The sequence below is a fragment of the Akebia trifoliata genome, chromosome 13, assembly GCF_017979445.1.
Source record: "Akebia trifoliata isolate Shusen 1 chromosome 13, ASM1797944v1, whole genome shotgun sequence".
NCBI lineage: Eukaryota > Viridiplantae > Streptophyta > Magnoliopsida > Ranunculales > Lardizabalaceae > Akebia > Akebia trifoliata.
Window position 1 is genome coordinate 10,227,877 of NC_141387.1, and position 18,145 is coordinate 10,246,021.

An 18,145-nucleotide genomic window follows, 5' to 3' on the forward strand; every position below is an offset into this window, starting at 1 on the left:
AAAAAACAAGGGTTAGGACCTTAATCTTGAGCCTACAAAGATAGCGTTAGATTTAAAAAAATTCAATCCATTAAATTCGGACTGAGTTAAGACCTGATAATGTCCAAAACAATCAAACTTACTACTATATTTTGTAAGAAGTGATTAGGTGTACTCCCCAAGTCATGTCTTCGAATCTCTATATGGCTCTCCATAGAAATGTGGCTACTTACCTGTCTTAACACGTGACAGGGTGAGATGATGCGTGCGGCCCCAGATAGATTAGTCTCACCAAAAGGTGGGGATACTCCGTGGGCTAACAAAAAAATATTTTGTAGATGTTTTTACGAATAATTGGATGAATTATCTTATGATAAAAATAATTAATATATATTATAAAATAATAAGTTTATGGAGATTTGGACCCCCATTTCTATGAAAAGCAATACCAAATGGTTCCAAATAATTTCAAAGAGTGAATGAATTTATTTATTCATTAAATTCGAAAATCAACAAGAGCGGGCCCAACCTACCCCCTTTTGGGCTGGCTTCACTATCAACCAACCCAACATTGACAGCCCACAATACTACAAAAGTCCATTAAGGAGTAGGAACCAAATAATAAATCAAGAGTGTTACTATTGCCACACCAACATTTACTAACTCCACACCCACTGTGTGCAATTCTTTGGTTAAATACATAGGAATTGGTGTGGCAATAGGAGCTCTCTAAATCAATATGGGAGAAACACAAATGGAAGAGTTTGTCTTACAGGACCTCTGCCCAATAAGCCAGAAGGGCAGGAGAGAATAATTTTCCCACCATTCCTGGAAAATGTAATCCTCTCATACTTAACCACATCCCCCAAAATAAAAATCTAACTCTGCTTTTGACATTGTCCAATCCAATCCAATCCAATGTGCAATCAAACATCAAAATCCATTTCTTCAAATAATTCATTTTCTTCATGATCATTTTCCAAAGAAATTCAATTTCCCCTAATAAAATACATTTTCTTTCTTACCATCATACATAAAGGTTGAAGATGATGGGGCTTCCAATTTTTTTTTTCAAGAGAATGAAGGGAATTTCAATTCTTTAATCATCATCAAAATCTAATCCTAAAGATTTGTGACCGGGAATTGCGCATTAATCTGTTCAAATTGATGCAAGAAATGGGTTGCAACATTGATGCCAAATCGCTCTGTCATACATCAATCAAAATTCTACTGGATTACATGCATGGGGGGTTGTAGCACTAAGTGAAAAAAAAAAATGGATGAAGAGATCTAATCAAGAGTTTCTCTCAAATAATTTTGTGGAAATCGGAATCCCAAAATGATCTGATCTAAAATCAATAAAATGCAATAAAATATAACACTATTCAAACCCCCCTCTGTTCATCCAAAAAACTCCTATAAATACTCTATCCTTGCTTTTTTTTCTTGTCCTGATTTAACATCTATGAGATAATCTTATACAAAACCAAGGTGTACACAAACAACAAATGCAGCAAAAAACACCCAAACAACATAATTTAACACAAATATCTGATACACCTGAAGCCTAGGTCGAGCAACACCCAACTTTTTTTATAGCCGACACGTCATCTTTGACATTTATCTTCTCTCCTTTGGAGGGTACAGCCGAAGCGGCTCCCTCGTCACCTGTATCCATGGCCTTCTTGCTTACAATACGATGTATCTGAGTCAGGACCTCGGCAAATGCATTGTCAACGTTGGTCGCTTCCAAGGCAGATGTCTCCATGAAATAAAGAGATTCTCTCTCTGCAAAAGATTTCCCATCTTCGGTTGAGACAGCAACAAGGTGACGAAGATCAGACTTGTTCCCTATGAGCATGACGACGATGTTGGGATCGGTGTGGTCTCTCAACTCCTTCAACCACCTCTCTACGTTCTCAAATGTAGCGTGTCGGGTTACGTCATAGACGAGTAATGCGCCAACAGCTCCTCGGTAGTAAGCACTAGTAATGGCACGGTACCTGTGAACCCAAGATTAAAAAAATACAAATTGCAAGCATGTATCGCCATTTGAATATCTAAATTTTTTAGCCACACAACTAAATACTAGAGCGCACATGATATAAACAAGTTCATAATGGAAGTATTATTAGTTAAAAAGGAAACATGTAAGAGTAACACATAAAGGTCTTGGAGAATCCATTATACAACCCCAAGAAATAAATTGCAGTAACTTTCAGAGATCCTTATCCACATTCCACAGCCCTCACTAGATAGAACGAGATTTGAGACGTCAGGTTTTCTGAAAAAGTGAGATAATGATGGATAACGCGGAGAAGACGGGGACTCATATTAAAAGTATTCAAAGAGACTCAAAAACATTACAAAAAAGCAAACCCAACATTTTAAGCATTTTATCTCAACAAAGTTAGAGCATATTAAATAACGAAATAATACAAACTAAAATGCAGCTGCTCAACTAAGTGCCATGTCAATATTGGTTTCACACACTAGAACTGACTTTATTTCCTATGAATATGAGCTTAGAATATGTAAATGAATTAGGAAACTAAGGATGCATCAAACAAATGGGACGAACCAACTCCTATCTAAATAGAAAAATCTTAGATGAAGACACTCTAAACTCCTCGATTGTCTTGGACCAAAAGAAATAAATCCAACAATTCTAATAATGACTTATAGGATAATGTGTTCCTTCCCATCAAATCCAGGCTTAGCTGGAATAGGAAGCAATATGTGGCGTAAAACCATCAAAATCTTAATGATGTTGAAACAATGGTGTTACTTCAAGGTTTAAAGACTACCTCTAAAGATAATTTTGGAAACCCGCTGATAGCCAAAAAGCAATATTGTCCAAGCTCCAAATTCGTGGGTAAGACTCAAGTCCAATCAATATTTTGAATGTAAGATTCATAGGTATTTTCTTTGGAGTAAAAGATATCAATAAAAATCCTCCATATTTCATCAAATAAGAATGAACCAACGATAAAGTTTGCTCAAATAGTAATAATTCCAATAATAAGAAACATTTTACTTGACAATCTCAAATGGACCAGAGACATTCAAATTCATATTTTCAAATTAAGGAAGTTTCTCTCTCTCATCAAGGAAGTATCAACCCTTAACTTTCCAATAGAGTGCTAAAAAATATGTTTCTTGTTATCCCTACTGTGTGATGTTTCATGAGACAAACACAGGTTAAAGAGAGTCATCACCCTACCCTTATTGTACTTGTGCTTGGAGTGGAGTTCACTCCAAATTGTGAGAGAACCTCACAATTAAGGACTCTCGTACGCATTGTAATATTGGTGTGATGTCCATGTTACATAGCTCACGAAGTAGTTTGTTGAGTCTCTCTCAATCAACAATTTTGAACTGTTTTTTTTTTGTGTGTGTGGTGGGGAGGTGGGGGGGATCAACAATTTTGAAGTAGTATTAACTTAAAAGTCTTACTTTGTTGCTAGATTTTTGCTAAAATGTAAACTCTTTCAAGGTTTGTCAAATTCGACCACTACACATTGTGTGTGTTAATCATCATACCATATGATTGTCCATCAACAGAGATTCCATTGCAACAAGAATCAATCTCAGATAATGCTACCATGAAAATGTTCTTCTAAATATTGCATCAGAAGAATTATTCCTCATGGAATATTAAGATTTTGAATGTAGAATAAACGTGATGTCATGAAATCGAGAGAATATGGAAAAAAAAAATTGGAATAGAAATGAACCCTCATCTATAGAATGCTTGTACAAACAAAATTCAGTAGTTATCATATATTTAACTCCAACCACTTAGAAGAAGTTCCTGGATAAGACTACTCTTCAAGAATCAAGGGCCATTTAAATTATATTATGAATGACAGAAGTTCATATAAAAAAGGTGGAATAACTTAAAAACTGATTATCGAACGTGGAAATGTTAAAATGGTCTGTTAAACGTGTAGAAACACCAAATAAGAAAAATGATATCACCATCATCGTCTTGGTCATCATCATCATGACATCATCAACGCCTTATCCCAAGGATTTGGGGTAGGGGTTCCTCCATTCCACTCTGTCCAGAGCCACGTCTTAAAGAAACACGTCATAATTTTCATTTTCAATGAAAGCATGCACTATTTTTCTTTTAAAGTGTTCAAGACTTCAAGGTCTAAGAAACGTAAAAGAACAAAAATAACATGTCTTCTATTTTTTTTATTATAAATGGAAAAAATTCATTCAAGAAAAACAAAAAGCTTTACAGGTCGAAATCATATACTAGAACAAAAACAAGGAAAATACAAGCCAAGGCCCTTGTGAGACATTACACCACCTCATTAACAACATCATCCCATTGGAATACAAAGTTTCCAGAATACAATCTTTCCAAATTCTATAAAGCTCAACAATTACTTATATAGCAGCACTTTAAATGATAGAATAATGTTCTCAAAACCCTCTTCCTTTCTATAGAAAACCCTCATCATCCTTCCCTACCATATGTCCCAAAGAATCGCAAATGGAAGCATTCTCCAAAGGATATGCCTCCTAGGAGAGAAAATTAAAATGGACCAACTACCTAACACCTCCCTCATAGAGCTTAGCTTAGCATATTCCAAGCATCACTAGACCGGCTATAGAAACACCCTCAAAAATTTCTTGTCAGGTATAGATACCCCACTTTGTACCAATTTGACCTGACAAATGGTCAAGGTTGTGTATTCTCCAATGATGATCAAGCAAGTATGTACTTTGATAAAGATTGTGGTCATCTTTCTTAGGATGTATGAAGATTCTGTGAAAGACTTTGAAGGCCAATAGTGTATTTTTCATCTAGGATACCTATATTTCTTAAAAAAATCATAGATATTTCAACCAAAATGCAAGCTCTTGAAAAATGGAGGCATTTGGCCAAAATTAATACAATGTCTCAGAATAGTAGAAAAACCCTGGATTGAGGAAATTTATCATTTTTTTTCGCAAATGAGGACCACATCAGTTGGAGCCATAGTTTATCAAATAGAAAATATCCAAAATCGTTTTTTCAAGTTGAAAAAAAAAAAAAAAAACTAAAATTGGTAAAACTCCAAACAAGTCAGTAAAATGTCTGAATTTGGCCTGTGAGGCAGAGTCAGGACAAAACTATGGCTAATTGACTAGTGTGGCTGCCTGTAGGCCACACGGTAAATCTGCACATAAACTTCTAAAAATTGCCAACTTTTTTTTATTTGAATCAATTTGGGACCCCTGCCAAAACCCTAATGTACTATTTTTGAACTTCTAGAAACCTATTCAAAAAACCCCAATTCCAAACTTAACTAAGAGATTACCAACTTTCCATTTTTTTGCCCAAAATCTCTCCTATCTGAAAAAGATTGCTCTTTTGGATTTAGAAAATAGATATGACTTTCCAATTTCGGCCTTAGTAGCTCTCAAGGCCTAAGAGTCTATATAAATAGGAACCCTAGTCATTCTAGAAGGATCCCAAAAAACCCCATATTGATTGCAATCTCTCTACACACTCCTCGGCCCACAATCAGTGAAGCACATCAAAGCTCTACCAAATGACAGACCAACCATCACTTCTAGTGAGTGATTTAAGTGTCAAGATTCCTAGCCCACATCCAAGATTCTCTGAGGAATGTAAGACCTCACCTTTTCCGTTCTCCTCTATCATTATTTTCGACTTTTCGAAGGTAAGTACAGTTTTACCTTCTTTTAATTCCACTTTTGATCTATTTTAAGCTCATTTTTAGTTGATTTCTAGAAGTTTTAGAGTCAGGTTGACTGTTAGTTTACATTAAGATTATGTCTTTTAGTCTCTTCATAATGACATCATGATAGGCTTGATATGGTTTCTGTGAAGGAATGACTTCCACTGAGATTATATTTAGTTCATTTTTCTGTTCATGATGCTTTAAACATGTTAGCATGCATGAATACTCGGTTCAAGCAGAAATAAAGAGTTTAAATCCTCACATACTTAATCTATAACAGGATTTCTAGCATATTCTTATTAAACTGGTGAATGTCATATTAGATCTCAATTAGATGAGGTTAGAGCTTTTTTTATCTGTAAATTCCTCCTAGGAATCTAATATGTAACATAAGATGCCTAGTGGAGAAATTTAAACTTAAAAACTCATATATTGTGTTTTTAGAAATATACATTGCAGCAATGTGATATTTTTCCTTTTCAGAAAATCTTAACTATTTAGAGTTTGGAGTCGCCACCATTCATTGGATTCTAATCAACTGATCCAGCATAGTAACTCTACCCAATGCCGCTAGCCACACAAAGACAGAAACCTTTGACAGAACCTTTGTAACCCAAATGAACGAGGCTGGGAAAGCAACCAAGGGCGAGAGCGGTAGAGCGGCAACCTATGCATAGACCTCACTGTGAAAACTCCTTCTTTAGTACCACTCCAAAGTCAACGATCCTCTGAGTTTGCACTAAGCACCTCCGTATCCAACAGCTCCAAAAGACTGCCCACTCTACTCACTTCCCAATCATTGAAATGCCGTCTAAACCCAAAATCCCAAGACTTTTCCCAACCTATGTTGATCAAGAAGGATTCAATTGGCTTTTCTTGTTTGGTTGACAACCATAGAGATCTGGATATAGGTCCCGCAAAGTATTAGCCCATAAAGGTTACCGCATGACGAAAAATCCGCCTTGAAATATATCCTATATACCTTAAATTATATACTTTCTTTTTTTATATATATTTCTTCTAACGAACTAATCGCCTTGTTTCAATCTCTTAATCTTTTAAATTATAATGGTGGTTGAACCATCACATACTTGATTCTAACCCATGGCTAAGGCATTTAATTAGTTTTCCTATTTATTATATTTTAAAATTATAATGGTCGGCCGAGCTGCAACACACTTTATTCTAACTCATGGCTTTGGTCATTTAATTCTTTTTCCTATTTATTTTATTTTAAAATTATAATGATCGGCTGAGCTGCCAAATACTTGATTCTAACCCTTAGCTAAGGCCTTTTAATTATTTTTCTAATTTAGTTTATTTTAAATTTATAATGGTCGCCTGAGCCACTACACAGTTGATTCTAATCCTTGGCTAAGGCCTTTTAATTATTTTTTATTTTAAAATTCAAATGGTCAGCCGAGCCGCCTGAAATTTCTACTTACCATGTGATCAAATTTTACATAAACTTCTTAATTTCTTACAAAATGGCCTAGGGCTGTAATATGTTCAAAGATATTTTAAAAAGTAATTTAAAAAATAAAATAAAAGAATGTTAAATTAATACAACCCCTACCCAATTCTATTTGGCCAAATAACTTGAGGGTAGAAGCTACCTCAAGAGAGAGAGATTTTTTTTATTTTATAAGTAGAGATTGATCCTACGTAGGGTTGCTCCTTGTCCAAGGACAAGAGGTAAGGAAGTCCCCGAGTAGTAAACAAAAAACCTCGATTGACGAACTGTCAGGTACCTCAAGAGCGGGAATAACCAAGTCGAGGCAACTTTTGATTCACTAAATACTTTGAAAGGTGACAGTTGCCTCAGGAGAGGTTGATCCTAATCTTAAGTGGCAAATCCTTATAAATATATTTATATATTTATTTACAAAGAAGCTTTAATCAAATACGAGACAATTTTTTTTCATTTCATTATGATTTTTCTTTGAATTTGTAATTTGCATGGTTTAATATTCCCTTGCCTTGCTTAATAACTCACGGACTTTTCATGTCCATAGATAATTACAAAGAAGAAGAGAACTAGGGATAGATGAGAATTGGACGGCTGTTGGTTAGGAACAACTGGGTCAATTTATATTTTGTAATACTAAGATGATTGAAAAGATATTGTTTCAATGTAGATATATTAATTATTAATGAAAATTATAACTTCCGCAATTTCTTTGAATATTGAGTAATCAGGATCCAGTTTTTATCAAGATTTGCCTCAGAAAATCCTATTATAAAAATGGGTCGTGACATCTAACTTGAAACTCAATTTGCATGCATGATTCCAAGTTAATTTCTTCACTTATATCAATCCAAAATCCCCAAATATGACTGACTACTAAGAATTGGGAGAATTGGGTGCCTAACAACTTCCCCAGTCTTCAATCAAACCTCCCTACCCAAATTTTTATGGTTAGACCATGAGTCATTTTTTCTTTGGAAATAATTTTTAAAGAAAAATATATTTTGGATGATCATTGCACACTTTTGAATCAATGAATGGTAATGACTCCTAAGTAGTTAGGATTTTTCCAAGAAGGGAAAAAAACACACATAGCCATATACACTATGTAGATGATCAGTCATCCTAAACAAATGTATCAGACTAATCCTCTTTTAGCTTCCAATTGGCTGAACACTCAAAAAGATAGAAATCAATGATTTTCATATTTCAATGCTTAAATGTGTTTCACATTGATGCCAACATGCTTACATCATATTATATCATGTTTTGCTAGGTGAACTGTGAACATCATATTAAAAAATCTAACATGTAATCCATACTAGTTTAGGCCATCTTAACAATGCTAAACCAATAGGTATTAATAGAGAATAGCTTTGCCAAGTAAGATTGGGTGCTTAAGACCTTACAATTCCATAATATGATCCCTAAACCCTAGCTTTGATTTCAAACCTCACCCTTAGCCATTACGAAGTCATCTTCGATTCCTAAACCATAAAACCAAGTTGCAATTTTGAATCCTGATCTATTTTCCACTTTTTATTCTAGAGCTAGAGTCAACATCAATCTCAAACTCAAACCCTGGCATACATGCTTGGTTATAGTGAAACAAAAGATGGTTCACAATCTCCTTGCTTACTTTGTGCATAAAGAACCATTAAGTTATCCATGGTGAGAATTCTACCCAAATAAGTAGTCCAAGCAAAGAATGCTACTTTTGAAGGAACATTAAATCCCACAAAAAGAGGCCAAAAAAGACATTCCAAGAATACATGCATGATGGATAAAAACATATACGAGAATCAATCATTGTTCCATAAATATTTCATAAGGAAATTGTGAATAACAATATGAGATTGGAGATCATTTTAATCCCCAATGAATGCTATGCTAATTTCTCTCTATGGATGAAATCTAAATAAAATTCCTACTTTAACTACCCCATTGCCTTCTTGCACCTCATCCTGCTCTTTCTCAAAGATTCTTTGAAAGCTTAGCCATTTTAGACACAAAATCTTTGAATCAGTGATTGAGGATGTAAATCACTTTATTTTGACATGATACATGCTAGGACATTCACCATATAAAATAGCTTTATCATACACAGACAATCAAGCAAGCAAAGACCAAGTATTACCAGCAAACTAACTGTTTTCATTGATAATTTCTAGTAGTTTATTGCAAATAAAAACATGACCTTAATGCCAGTTATTTTGGATATTTGATTTCTATCAAAAGCAACAACGCTAATAGTCAAGAAAATCATTAAACATTGGAAAACCCACTCACTACAATCAAACCAATCTACAGCTCCCAAAGTATCAAATTAAACTTGAAGAAGCAACCAGATCAGAAAATTCCATAAATCATTATGCCTGCTAGATATCACACCCTAAATGTTTTGCAATGAGGATGAGAAAAAGACAGAACACACAAAGCACACTCATGAGAAATACAAAGAAGCCCCACTCCCATCCTCAATTTGTATACAGCCAATTGAAGAAAAAAAAATTATACTTGCACTAACATCCAAATTCTCCACCATGGGCAAAAATGAGAATCAACTACCAAACCAAATTTCATTCCACCCCCTAAAAGAGACCCAATTTTAAGCCCCTAAATGTTGGAAGCATGTGCCCACGAAGCCATTTACCTATTATTGATGCAAAAAAATTTCTTATAATTTATTTTATTCATCAACATGATATCATGGGGTACTTAGTTATTTTAATGAAATGAAATAAGATTCACATGTAACATTAAATGACAAAAGGTACACACAAGATACCTGTTTATCCAAATAGATATATTAGCTGAAATTCTCTAATTGAGCGTCTCAAGTACCCTATGCAGAGCATAATTATAGTGATCCAAGTACAAATCCCTGAACTTTTTCAGTTCTTTCTCTCATGTTCTCAAGTATATAAAACAAACTACCAAATACAAACAAAGAAGCCATCACAAAATCCATCTATGATTAAGATCTAACAGTCCACAACAGATCTAAGCTTAACCCAATTGCAGAACAGATAAACCAAGGATATAGACAAATAACCAACAAACAATCCTAGGTTCAGGATCATCTATGAATCAAAGTTATTACTAGACCTCTCAAAACCAGATCACTAAAAGCTACTCCACCAATCAAACTCGTCTCTAAATTCTAGTAAAACCCCACATTTCTTATCCATCCAACTCAAAAATAAATAAATAAATAAACAGAGTAACCAATAAATATCCTAAACAAAAAACTGATCCAAACCCAAGTACCAAACATCTAAACCTTCAAATTACCAAAAAAAAATCTCAAATACCCGTATCAAAAAACCAAACTTTTGAAGAAAAAAGTACCTTTCTTGGCCTGCTGTATCCCAAATCTGAGCTTTGATGACCTTCCCATCAATATTCAAGCTCCTTGTAGCGAACTCCACCCCAATAGTGGACTTAGACTCGAGACTAAACTCATTCCTCGTAAACCTAGACAACAAATTCGACTTCCCCACCCCTGAATCTCCAATCAAAACTACTTTAAAGAGAGAATCGTAGTCATCTTCAGCTCTATAAGAAGCCATTAGTACTCTTCTTCTCTGCAAAAACTTGCAAGATTTCTAGTTTTTCTCTGAAACTCTCTGCGATTTGGGAAAAAGGGGAAGATGGGCTGTTTTGTGTTGGATTCCTATATAAATTTGCTTTGATTTTCGGACTTTTTGAGAGGGAAAATTTGAGAGATTACTGTCGAGTCTTGGCTGGATTCCAATGACCGAAATTAGAGACAATAAAAGGTTGTCTGTCGAACCTGTTTGAGGAAGATGTGAAATGACAGGAAGAGTATCTTTTATTGGGTAGAGTTACAGTTTTAATAAGTGGATCTAAAGGGTATTTTAGTCATTTTATAGAGAAGGGTTAGTTTGGTCATTTTGAGTTTAAAGGGCTGGGAGGTCGTCAGGAAAGTGAAGATGAAGAAGCTTAGGACAAGGTTTTGGGATTCGCAATGATTAGCGAGCTGCAGTGATTGGAAAAGCTTTTGAAGCGACAAGCCCACTTCAAAGGATTGATACAACCATCTCTCTTATATGACACGTGTCTCTCTTCTTTTTCTGAGTTTTGACCAATCATTGAGATATTATAATGATCATATATCTTTTAATCTTGATATTCTCTTATAAACTAATAAAAATGATTTACCAAAACCTTAATTTTTCTTCTCAAAATCAATCATCTTTAACCTGTTGGATAACGTCAGAGAGGTTAAATGGGGAATATTGTCGGTTTGAAAATATATGGAGGTATGTAAAATAATTACTAAAATGTAGAGTGACGTGTCGAACCAAATGTCATATGGAAAGGATTTCTGCAAAATTTTGAAAAGGATAGGCCATTTCAAAGTCGATGGGGGATCTACAGAATGTGCTTTCAACTTTTGCATTAAGCTCGAATCATAATCAACGTTGAACGAAACACGACCTATTTTGCATGGAATTACTTTCAGTTCTTTGCTAGATTTTGGTACCAATGGAGAGCTAAAATGGTGTTAGAAGGAGCTAAAAAGTGAACTTAGAATACTGGAGTATAGAAATCGTGTTAGAGATGTGTTATGTTATATACAAAAGTTTGGAATCTCATTTAATAAAAATAACTCTCACATGTTGAATTCTTACAATAAAAAAAATAAAAAATAAATAAATCAAATTACCTTTTTTTAATGACAGGGTGTCCGACCCATTGGACAAGGCAACTGGCCTCTTAGAGCACCATATCTTGCCTAACTCCCTCAGCACATGTAATATCCCACCAACCACACATACCTCAAATTACCCTCGCAAGAAAAAAAAAATAGAGTTGTTATTGACACTCCAACTTTTACTTATTACATCTCATTTTCTTAAATTATTTATCACACCCCAATTGATAATTAAAACACACTCTTCAAACATTACAAAAGTTTGGCTCAAACTATAATCTTAACATTACAAAACGTTATCATTCCTTCACACAATTTCAATAGTTGTTCACAATTATGATTAGGCTCATATAAATTCTTAAATCGAAAAAAATAAAAATCTAACAAGAGAGAGAGAGAGAGTTTTTATTGGCACCCGAACTTTTACTTATTCTCAATCATTCACTTATTTTTAGGATTGCAATTTGGACAGGTTAGAGGGTAAACCCAAGTGGTAGAACCCTTAACCCGACCATTAGGCCTAAGCACACTAACCCAAGCTTGATCTTTTAAAATTGGGTTGAGCTCAGATTAGCCCAAATTATGTTATTTTGAACAAGTTGACTGGGTTAGCTCATTGAATATCCCTAATTTCATTTTAATTAATCAATTAATTTTATATCTAAAAAAAAATATAACATAAAAAACAAAATCACTAATAAATAAAATCACATAACAATCTTCAAATCCATCATTGAGAATTTAGACAAATCATATTTAATCAAAGCCCACATTAATAATATCCAATTCTCCACAAGCCATAGTAATAAGATAGAATCAAAAAGTTAAATAGAAAAATATAAAAATATTTGTATATTAGTATATAGGCATCAGATTACTCAATCCTTCAACCCGTATTGAGGCCAGGTTGAGATATTCTAACTCGAGCTCAACTCATTTTCTACATACCTCTACCTAGGCTCACCTATCAATTAGGTTGAGCACGAATTGAGTTCTGACCAGCCCACCCAAGTTGTAACGCTACTTATTTTCTCTTATTTTTAATTGGGGTGTGATAAGTAAAAAAATTAAGGTGTTAATAGCAATTGTCGAAAGAAAATATCAGGTTCCTTATAAGACAAAATCTTTTATGCAAATTAATAATTTTTTTTGTTCCACTAATAAAATAGTTGTTATGCGAAAGCGTAACAAGAATAAAGATAAGAAAGTAAAACGAACACACAAGATTTACGTGGTTCAGCAAATTGCCTACGTCCATTGAGGAGATGGAGAAAAATTCACTATCAACAATAAAAATTACAACTCTCTATCCACAATTGCAAGGAATCTCATAGAGCAAAAATAATAATAAAACCCTACTTGAAAATACAATATATATACCCAAAAAAATTCATCAACTCCACATCGAAAAATGTCATTTTTTATACTGCCTTGCCTCTTAAAATTCAAGCCCAATAAAAATAATAGACACCTCACAACAATAGTAATAAAAATTATAATTGTACATTAACATTAAAAAATATATGTAATGAAAATAATAATTTAACGACCACACTTGATCAAGCTCTATTCAGAGATCATGTATTAAATTATTAACAAGCTTTTTCACTCATTTTCCATGATCACAAGGTCTAATTTTTTCAAAATCGTATATACATATAAAAAAAGGGGTTGGGATCCGTTGACTCCTAAGAATCACTCATGAAAAAAAAAAAAAACGCCACATGATCCCAACCCTTTAAACACAAAATCTAATGGTTGAGATTTATCAGTATCTGAACAACACAAATCTCAGATATACTTATCCCAAGGATAAATCTCAACCATTGGATTTTACATTTAAAGGATTAGGATCATATGTTTTTTTCATGAGTCAAGGGATCTTGACTCTTTAAAAAAAAAAAAAAATTATGTGTTATACATGATAATCACATCCTACGATCTATTTGTACTTTTTTGGTCGTTGAAAGAGATAATTAGACCTTGATCGATGCAATAATCGATAAAGAAGATAAATAAAACTATGTTGAATGAGGAATAATTCCGGGATTTAGTTAGTTAAAAAGGGTATTGTAAATGTTCTACGTTCACTCGACAAGGGTCGGCCGAGAGCAAGTTCCACCATGCAACCTATTTTGCATGGAAGCAAAACTCATTCAAATAATGTGTAATAGTTTCTTACTATTTTGGGTACAATCAATGAACATTAATTACTCTTCAAATTACGTAAATTTGAAAACAAGTTTCCACACTTTGTGATTGGACCGACTCCCCGATTTGATTGAATTGGGCAAGCCGAACCCACCCAAACCAATTAGATTTTAATTGAAAATTAAGTGTATTTTTTTTTTTTTTTAAACTTCGATTAAAACAACTCCTTAATGATAAAATCTTATTTTATATTAATCATAAATAACTAAATTCTTGACCACAAAAATAACAATATTTCAATAAAAAATAATTCTCTCGATCAAATTATTCGAATCAAGAATCAGGTGAGTTGATGTTACCCCGATTCACAATGAAAAACTCGTGGACCACCTTCCCATTTCGTTCCAATTCACTCATGTTTAATCGAACTTGATTGGGTTTTAAAATCATGATTGCATTGTAGTGTACAAAATGCACTAAATCAATTCGATCCATTGGCACTCCTACTTTATTGAACCCTAAATTATAATATGAATTCTATTTTAACTAGGACTTAAAATGGTATGAAATTTATCCGAAACCAAGAGATCCAGATCCAAATTTAGTGGGTTTGGTTTCTTCAAGTATATCTAAATTAAAATATTGTTCAGATACAGGTTGATGGACCTTGACCCAAGTCAGATCCGGATCAGAAATAGTTTCATCCCTAAATCTGTCAAGATCCGAATGATATATTACTTTGTAAGTACGATTAGGTGTAATGGTCAAAGTCTCTTTTCAAAATAAAGAGGTATTGAGTTCAAGTCACCATTTAATCATATTTTAGTAATTTTATTTGAAATGATCTTAAACAATTTGACATTATCCGACCTGAATTAATTAATTCGGTTAAATCAAATCCAAATATGATTTTAATGAAAGTAAAATGTTCGAATATGGTCCTAGTTAATATGATCTGAGTTGGATTCAAATCCGAATACAAAATTTGGATGTAGATATGGACATACTCATATCCGGCCCGCATGAATCTGGCCTGTTTTAAGCCCTAATTTTGATACATTATTGGCCATAACACTTCTCTTGAGTCCCAATCATAGTTAAGGCTGTTGATGGATCGGGTCATACCCAAAATCCCATCCCTTCAATCCAGCAACTTTGGATCGAGGTTTTGGACTTTCATAACGATCAAATCTGAATTAACATATCAAATCGGATTTGATCCAATCTGGGTCTGCTATGATTGTTCTCAGATTGAGTTTGGATCCTTATGTTGAGATTCAACAAGGTACAATCTGATTTTAATCGGATTAATTTGGGGCTCGATCCAATCTTTATCGGATTTGTCCCGAATAGACCCGATCGTTGTAAAGCCATCAATGTGGCTTGCATATCATACCATGAATGAACATATACATAATGCAAATCATTTTCCAATTCGTCAAGAGTGCATTTTTTTTAAATAACCAGGTATCCCTATAGATTAGGGTTGGCAATGATCCGAAATATACCCGATGACGAAATCGGTTTGAACCGATCCGATTTGGAAAACAGGAAAAATCAGATTTTCGAATCAGAATCTTAGATTCAAAATAATTTCGGATTGGATTTGGATCTACCCTAATTTGTTCCAAACATATTTTAATAATGGATAATGTTGGAGCAACATTGTGGGCAACATCACGGGAGACATTTCTGATGTGGAAGTGTGTAGGAACCATAGATGCTTTTCATCGAGATACAAGTGGTATCTCGATGAAAAGCATCTATGGTTCCTACACACTTCCACATCAAAAATGTCCCCCCATGATTTCCTCCACAATGTTACTCCAACACAACTCTTTAATAATTTGTTTATTATTCTTAATTTCATATAAATACAAATACATAAAACGTTTTAGTCTTTTTAGTTTCCCTTTATATTTGTAGTTGAAAAATATATATTTTTTAAATTTATATGATTTTATATTTTTTGAACATTACTCATTTGAAAATAAGGCATGTGTTCAGATCGGATTTAATTCACATATTTATTAATCCATTCAGATTGGATCGGGTGCATATTTAAAAAAAATTTGGATCAATATTGGAGTTGTACCAATTTGGTATCGAATCGATTTGTTGTGAATCCTGCAGTAGACAAGGGACCTGGCCCGTTTCTTGGCTTTGCCCAGGTAATTAAGGGTGCGCCTTCACTGGTGGCCCCTCAAGAATTAATGCTCATACTGGGTATCAAACTTGCATTATTACTAAAAACCGAAAGTAATATTTTGATTATAACCTGAATATCCAATTGAATCGTGACCCAATGACATGATCCTCGAGTGCAGTAGTCAATGTCTACTCCAATTTATGAAATTGCAAATTGTTTTATTAGTGAAAAAAAAAACTAAACAGGTCGATTTTTTTACTACTTGGCACCGATAAACTAATGCCCTCACCAATACATGTTAATAAACTTAAAATAAAATTAATTAATAGTACAACATAACCTTTTCACACTTGAAGATTACTTGTTCACTAATACATAATCATAGACTTATTTTTGAAATATGTTTTGCTTGACGTGTTTATTAGTAAATATTATTTAAAGAATATAGTCATGACTCATGATTGTATATTGTTCATGTTGTAATAATTATTCCTTGCGATGAGTAATTGATTAGGATAATATGGCATTACGACACTCCTATGATTCTATTATGTAAGATATATAAAATTTGTCTAAGATGATTAAATCTACGAGACGTGATTATAACCATACCTTCTTCATCATCATCAACACCAAACATTGAATGATCTTGTACGTCCGTTCAATTTTATTGAATTCCCCATTGTATCTGATGGACCCCAATGAAGTTTATTTCTCTGCGAATATGTTGAATATCAATGGTTAGTTGGTCTTTTAAAAACTTCAACTTGCATGTTCATTCTAACGGTGACACGATTGACTTTCATCCAATATGTATAAACTTGTGTTTCCCTTGCTAAACTAAATTCGAATTGGTTTGAAAGAAACTATTTTGCGATATTGTTCATAGAGGGTTCGTCGAAAACCAGAAACTAATCAATTTGCAAACCCAATCATTTAAATTTGCTGAATTTTTTTTATTGGATTCGGTGAACTAAATGGTGAAAGATACAATGTTTTTTTTACTGAGAAATTTACCAAAATGGAGAACTTTTCATATTTATTTATCAAAATAGAGCACTATACATCTTATTTTCAAAAACGTTAGTCAATTGTTTTCATAAATATTTTATTTAACCAAAACGGTAAAAACAGTAATTTTCATATTTATGCTATCGAAAATATCCTTTTCTGATCTCATGTCAAAAGGATCTTTCCAATAAAATGGTATTTTCGGTAGTAAAAATATGAAAATTACTATTTTTACCATTTTGATAAAATAAAATATTTCTTAAAATGATACATTACTGTTTTCAAAAAAAAAGATATACAGTTCACCATTTCGAAAAACAACCGATATGTCGTGAATGTTTTGGTAAATTTAGCTTTTTTATTTAATTTAGAAATTCAATTATACTTCCCCATCCTCCAGACACATGAATACACAAACACCACACCAGAAGGAGAGGAGGAGGAAGAGAATCAAATTTAGAGGGAAAAAAATTGGTGCAACACTTTTGTTTTCTTTTAAAATCATAGTTGTATGGTAACTTACATGCTTGAAATATGTATATAAGCACAAGCGAGGCGGCCAACAAATCAAGAAATGAATTATCTTTACCTACCCCTACGATTACGAATAAGTTAATTCTAGAGTGGCGAATTGCCTACCCAAATTCCAACCAAGTGAACCAGATAATATAGGTCTCAACTATCTAAATCAACTCTCTTAGTTTATTATCTATTGAAATTACTTCATTTTCTTGATTACGTTCGCTTCTAATTTTATAACCTTCCCTTAAGTTGTATAAATTTACAACACTCTTAATTTATTTTATTACAATCCTATACTCTTACCATGTATTCAAATTGAAAGAAGAGAAAATAAATAAATTTCTCTCTACTTCTCTTGATTGGATTGTTAAGTAGGGAGAGAAGGAAAAAGAATTGGAGAGGAGAGAAAAAAAAATGTGAATTTTCTCTCTCCAAAAATGGAGAGAAGAGAAAACCCTTTAAAAATATTTTATAATTTC

The 18,145-nt window shown here is 33.4% G+C and overlaps 1 protein-coding gene across 1 annotated transcript; it reads right to left on the reverse strand.

Moving 5' to 3' along the window:
* Window positions 1-1,266: 1,266 nt before the first annotated feature.
* On the reverse strand, window positions 1,267-10,966 carry LOC147387799 (ras-related protein RIC2). The gene is made up of 2 exons (XM_086420381.1): window positions 10,504-10,966; window positions 1,267-1,982 (listed from the first exon to the last, which is right to left on the reverse strand). Exons 1-2 carry the CDS (start codon window positions 10,722-10,724, stop codon window positions 1,547-1,549), a joined length of 657 nt encoding a protein of 218 aa, XP_086276507.1. The 5' UTR covers window positions 10,725-10,966; the 3' UTR covers window positions 1,267-1,546.
* Between the last annotated feature and the right edge of the window lie 7,179 nt (window positions 10,967-18,145).

Excerpts from the sequence above, each read along its gene's own strand:
- LOC147387799 (XM_086420381.1), bottom strand. The coding sequence starts at position 10,724 with ATGGCTTCTTATAGAGCTGAAGATGACTACGATTCTCTCTTTAAAGTA. Across the intron at positions 1,983-10,503 it reads GATACAGCAGGCCAAGAAAG|GTACCGTGCCATTACTAGTG; the intron begins GTACTTTTTTCT and ends TTGGGTTCACAG.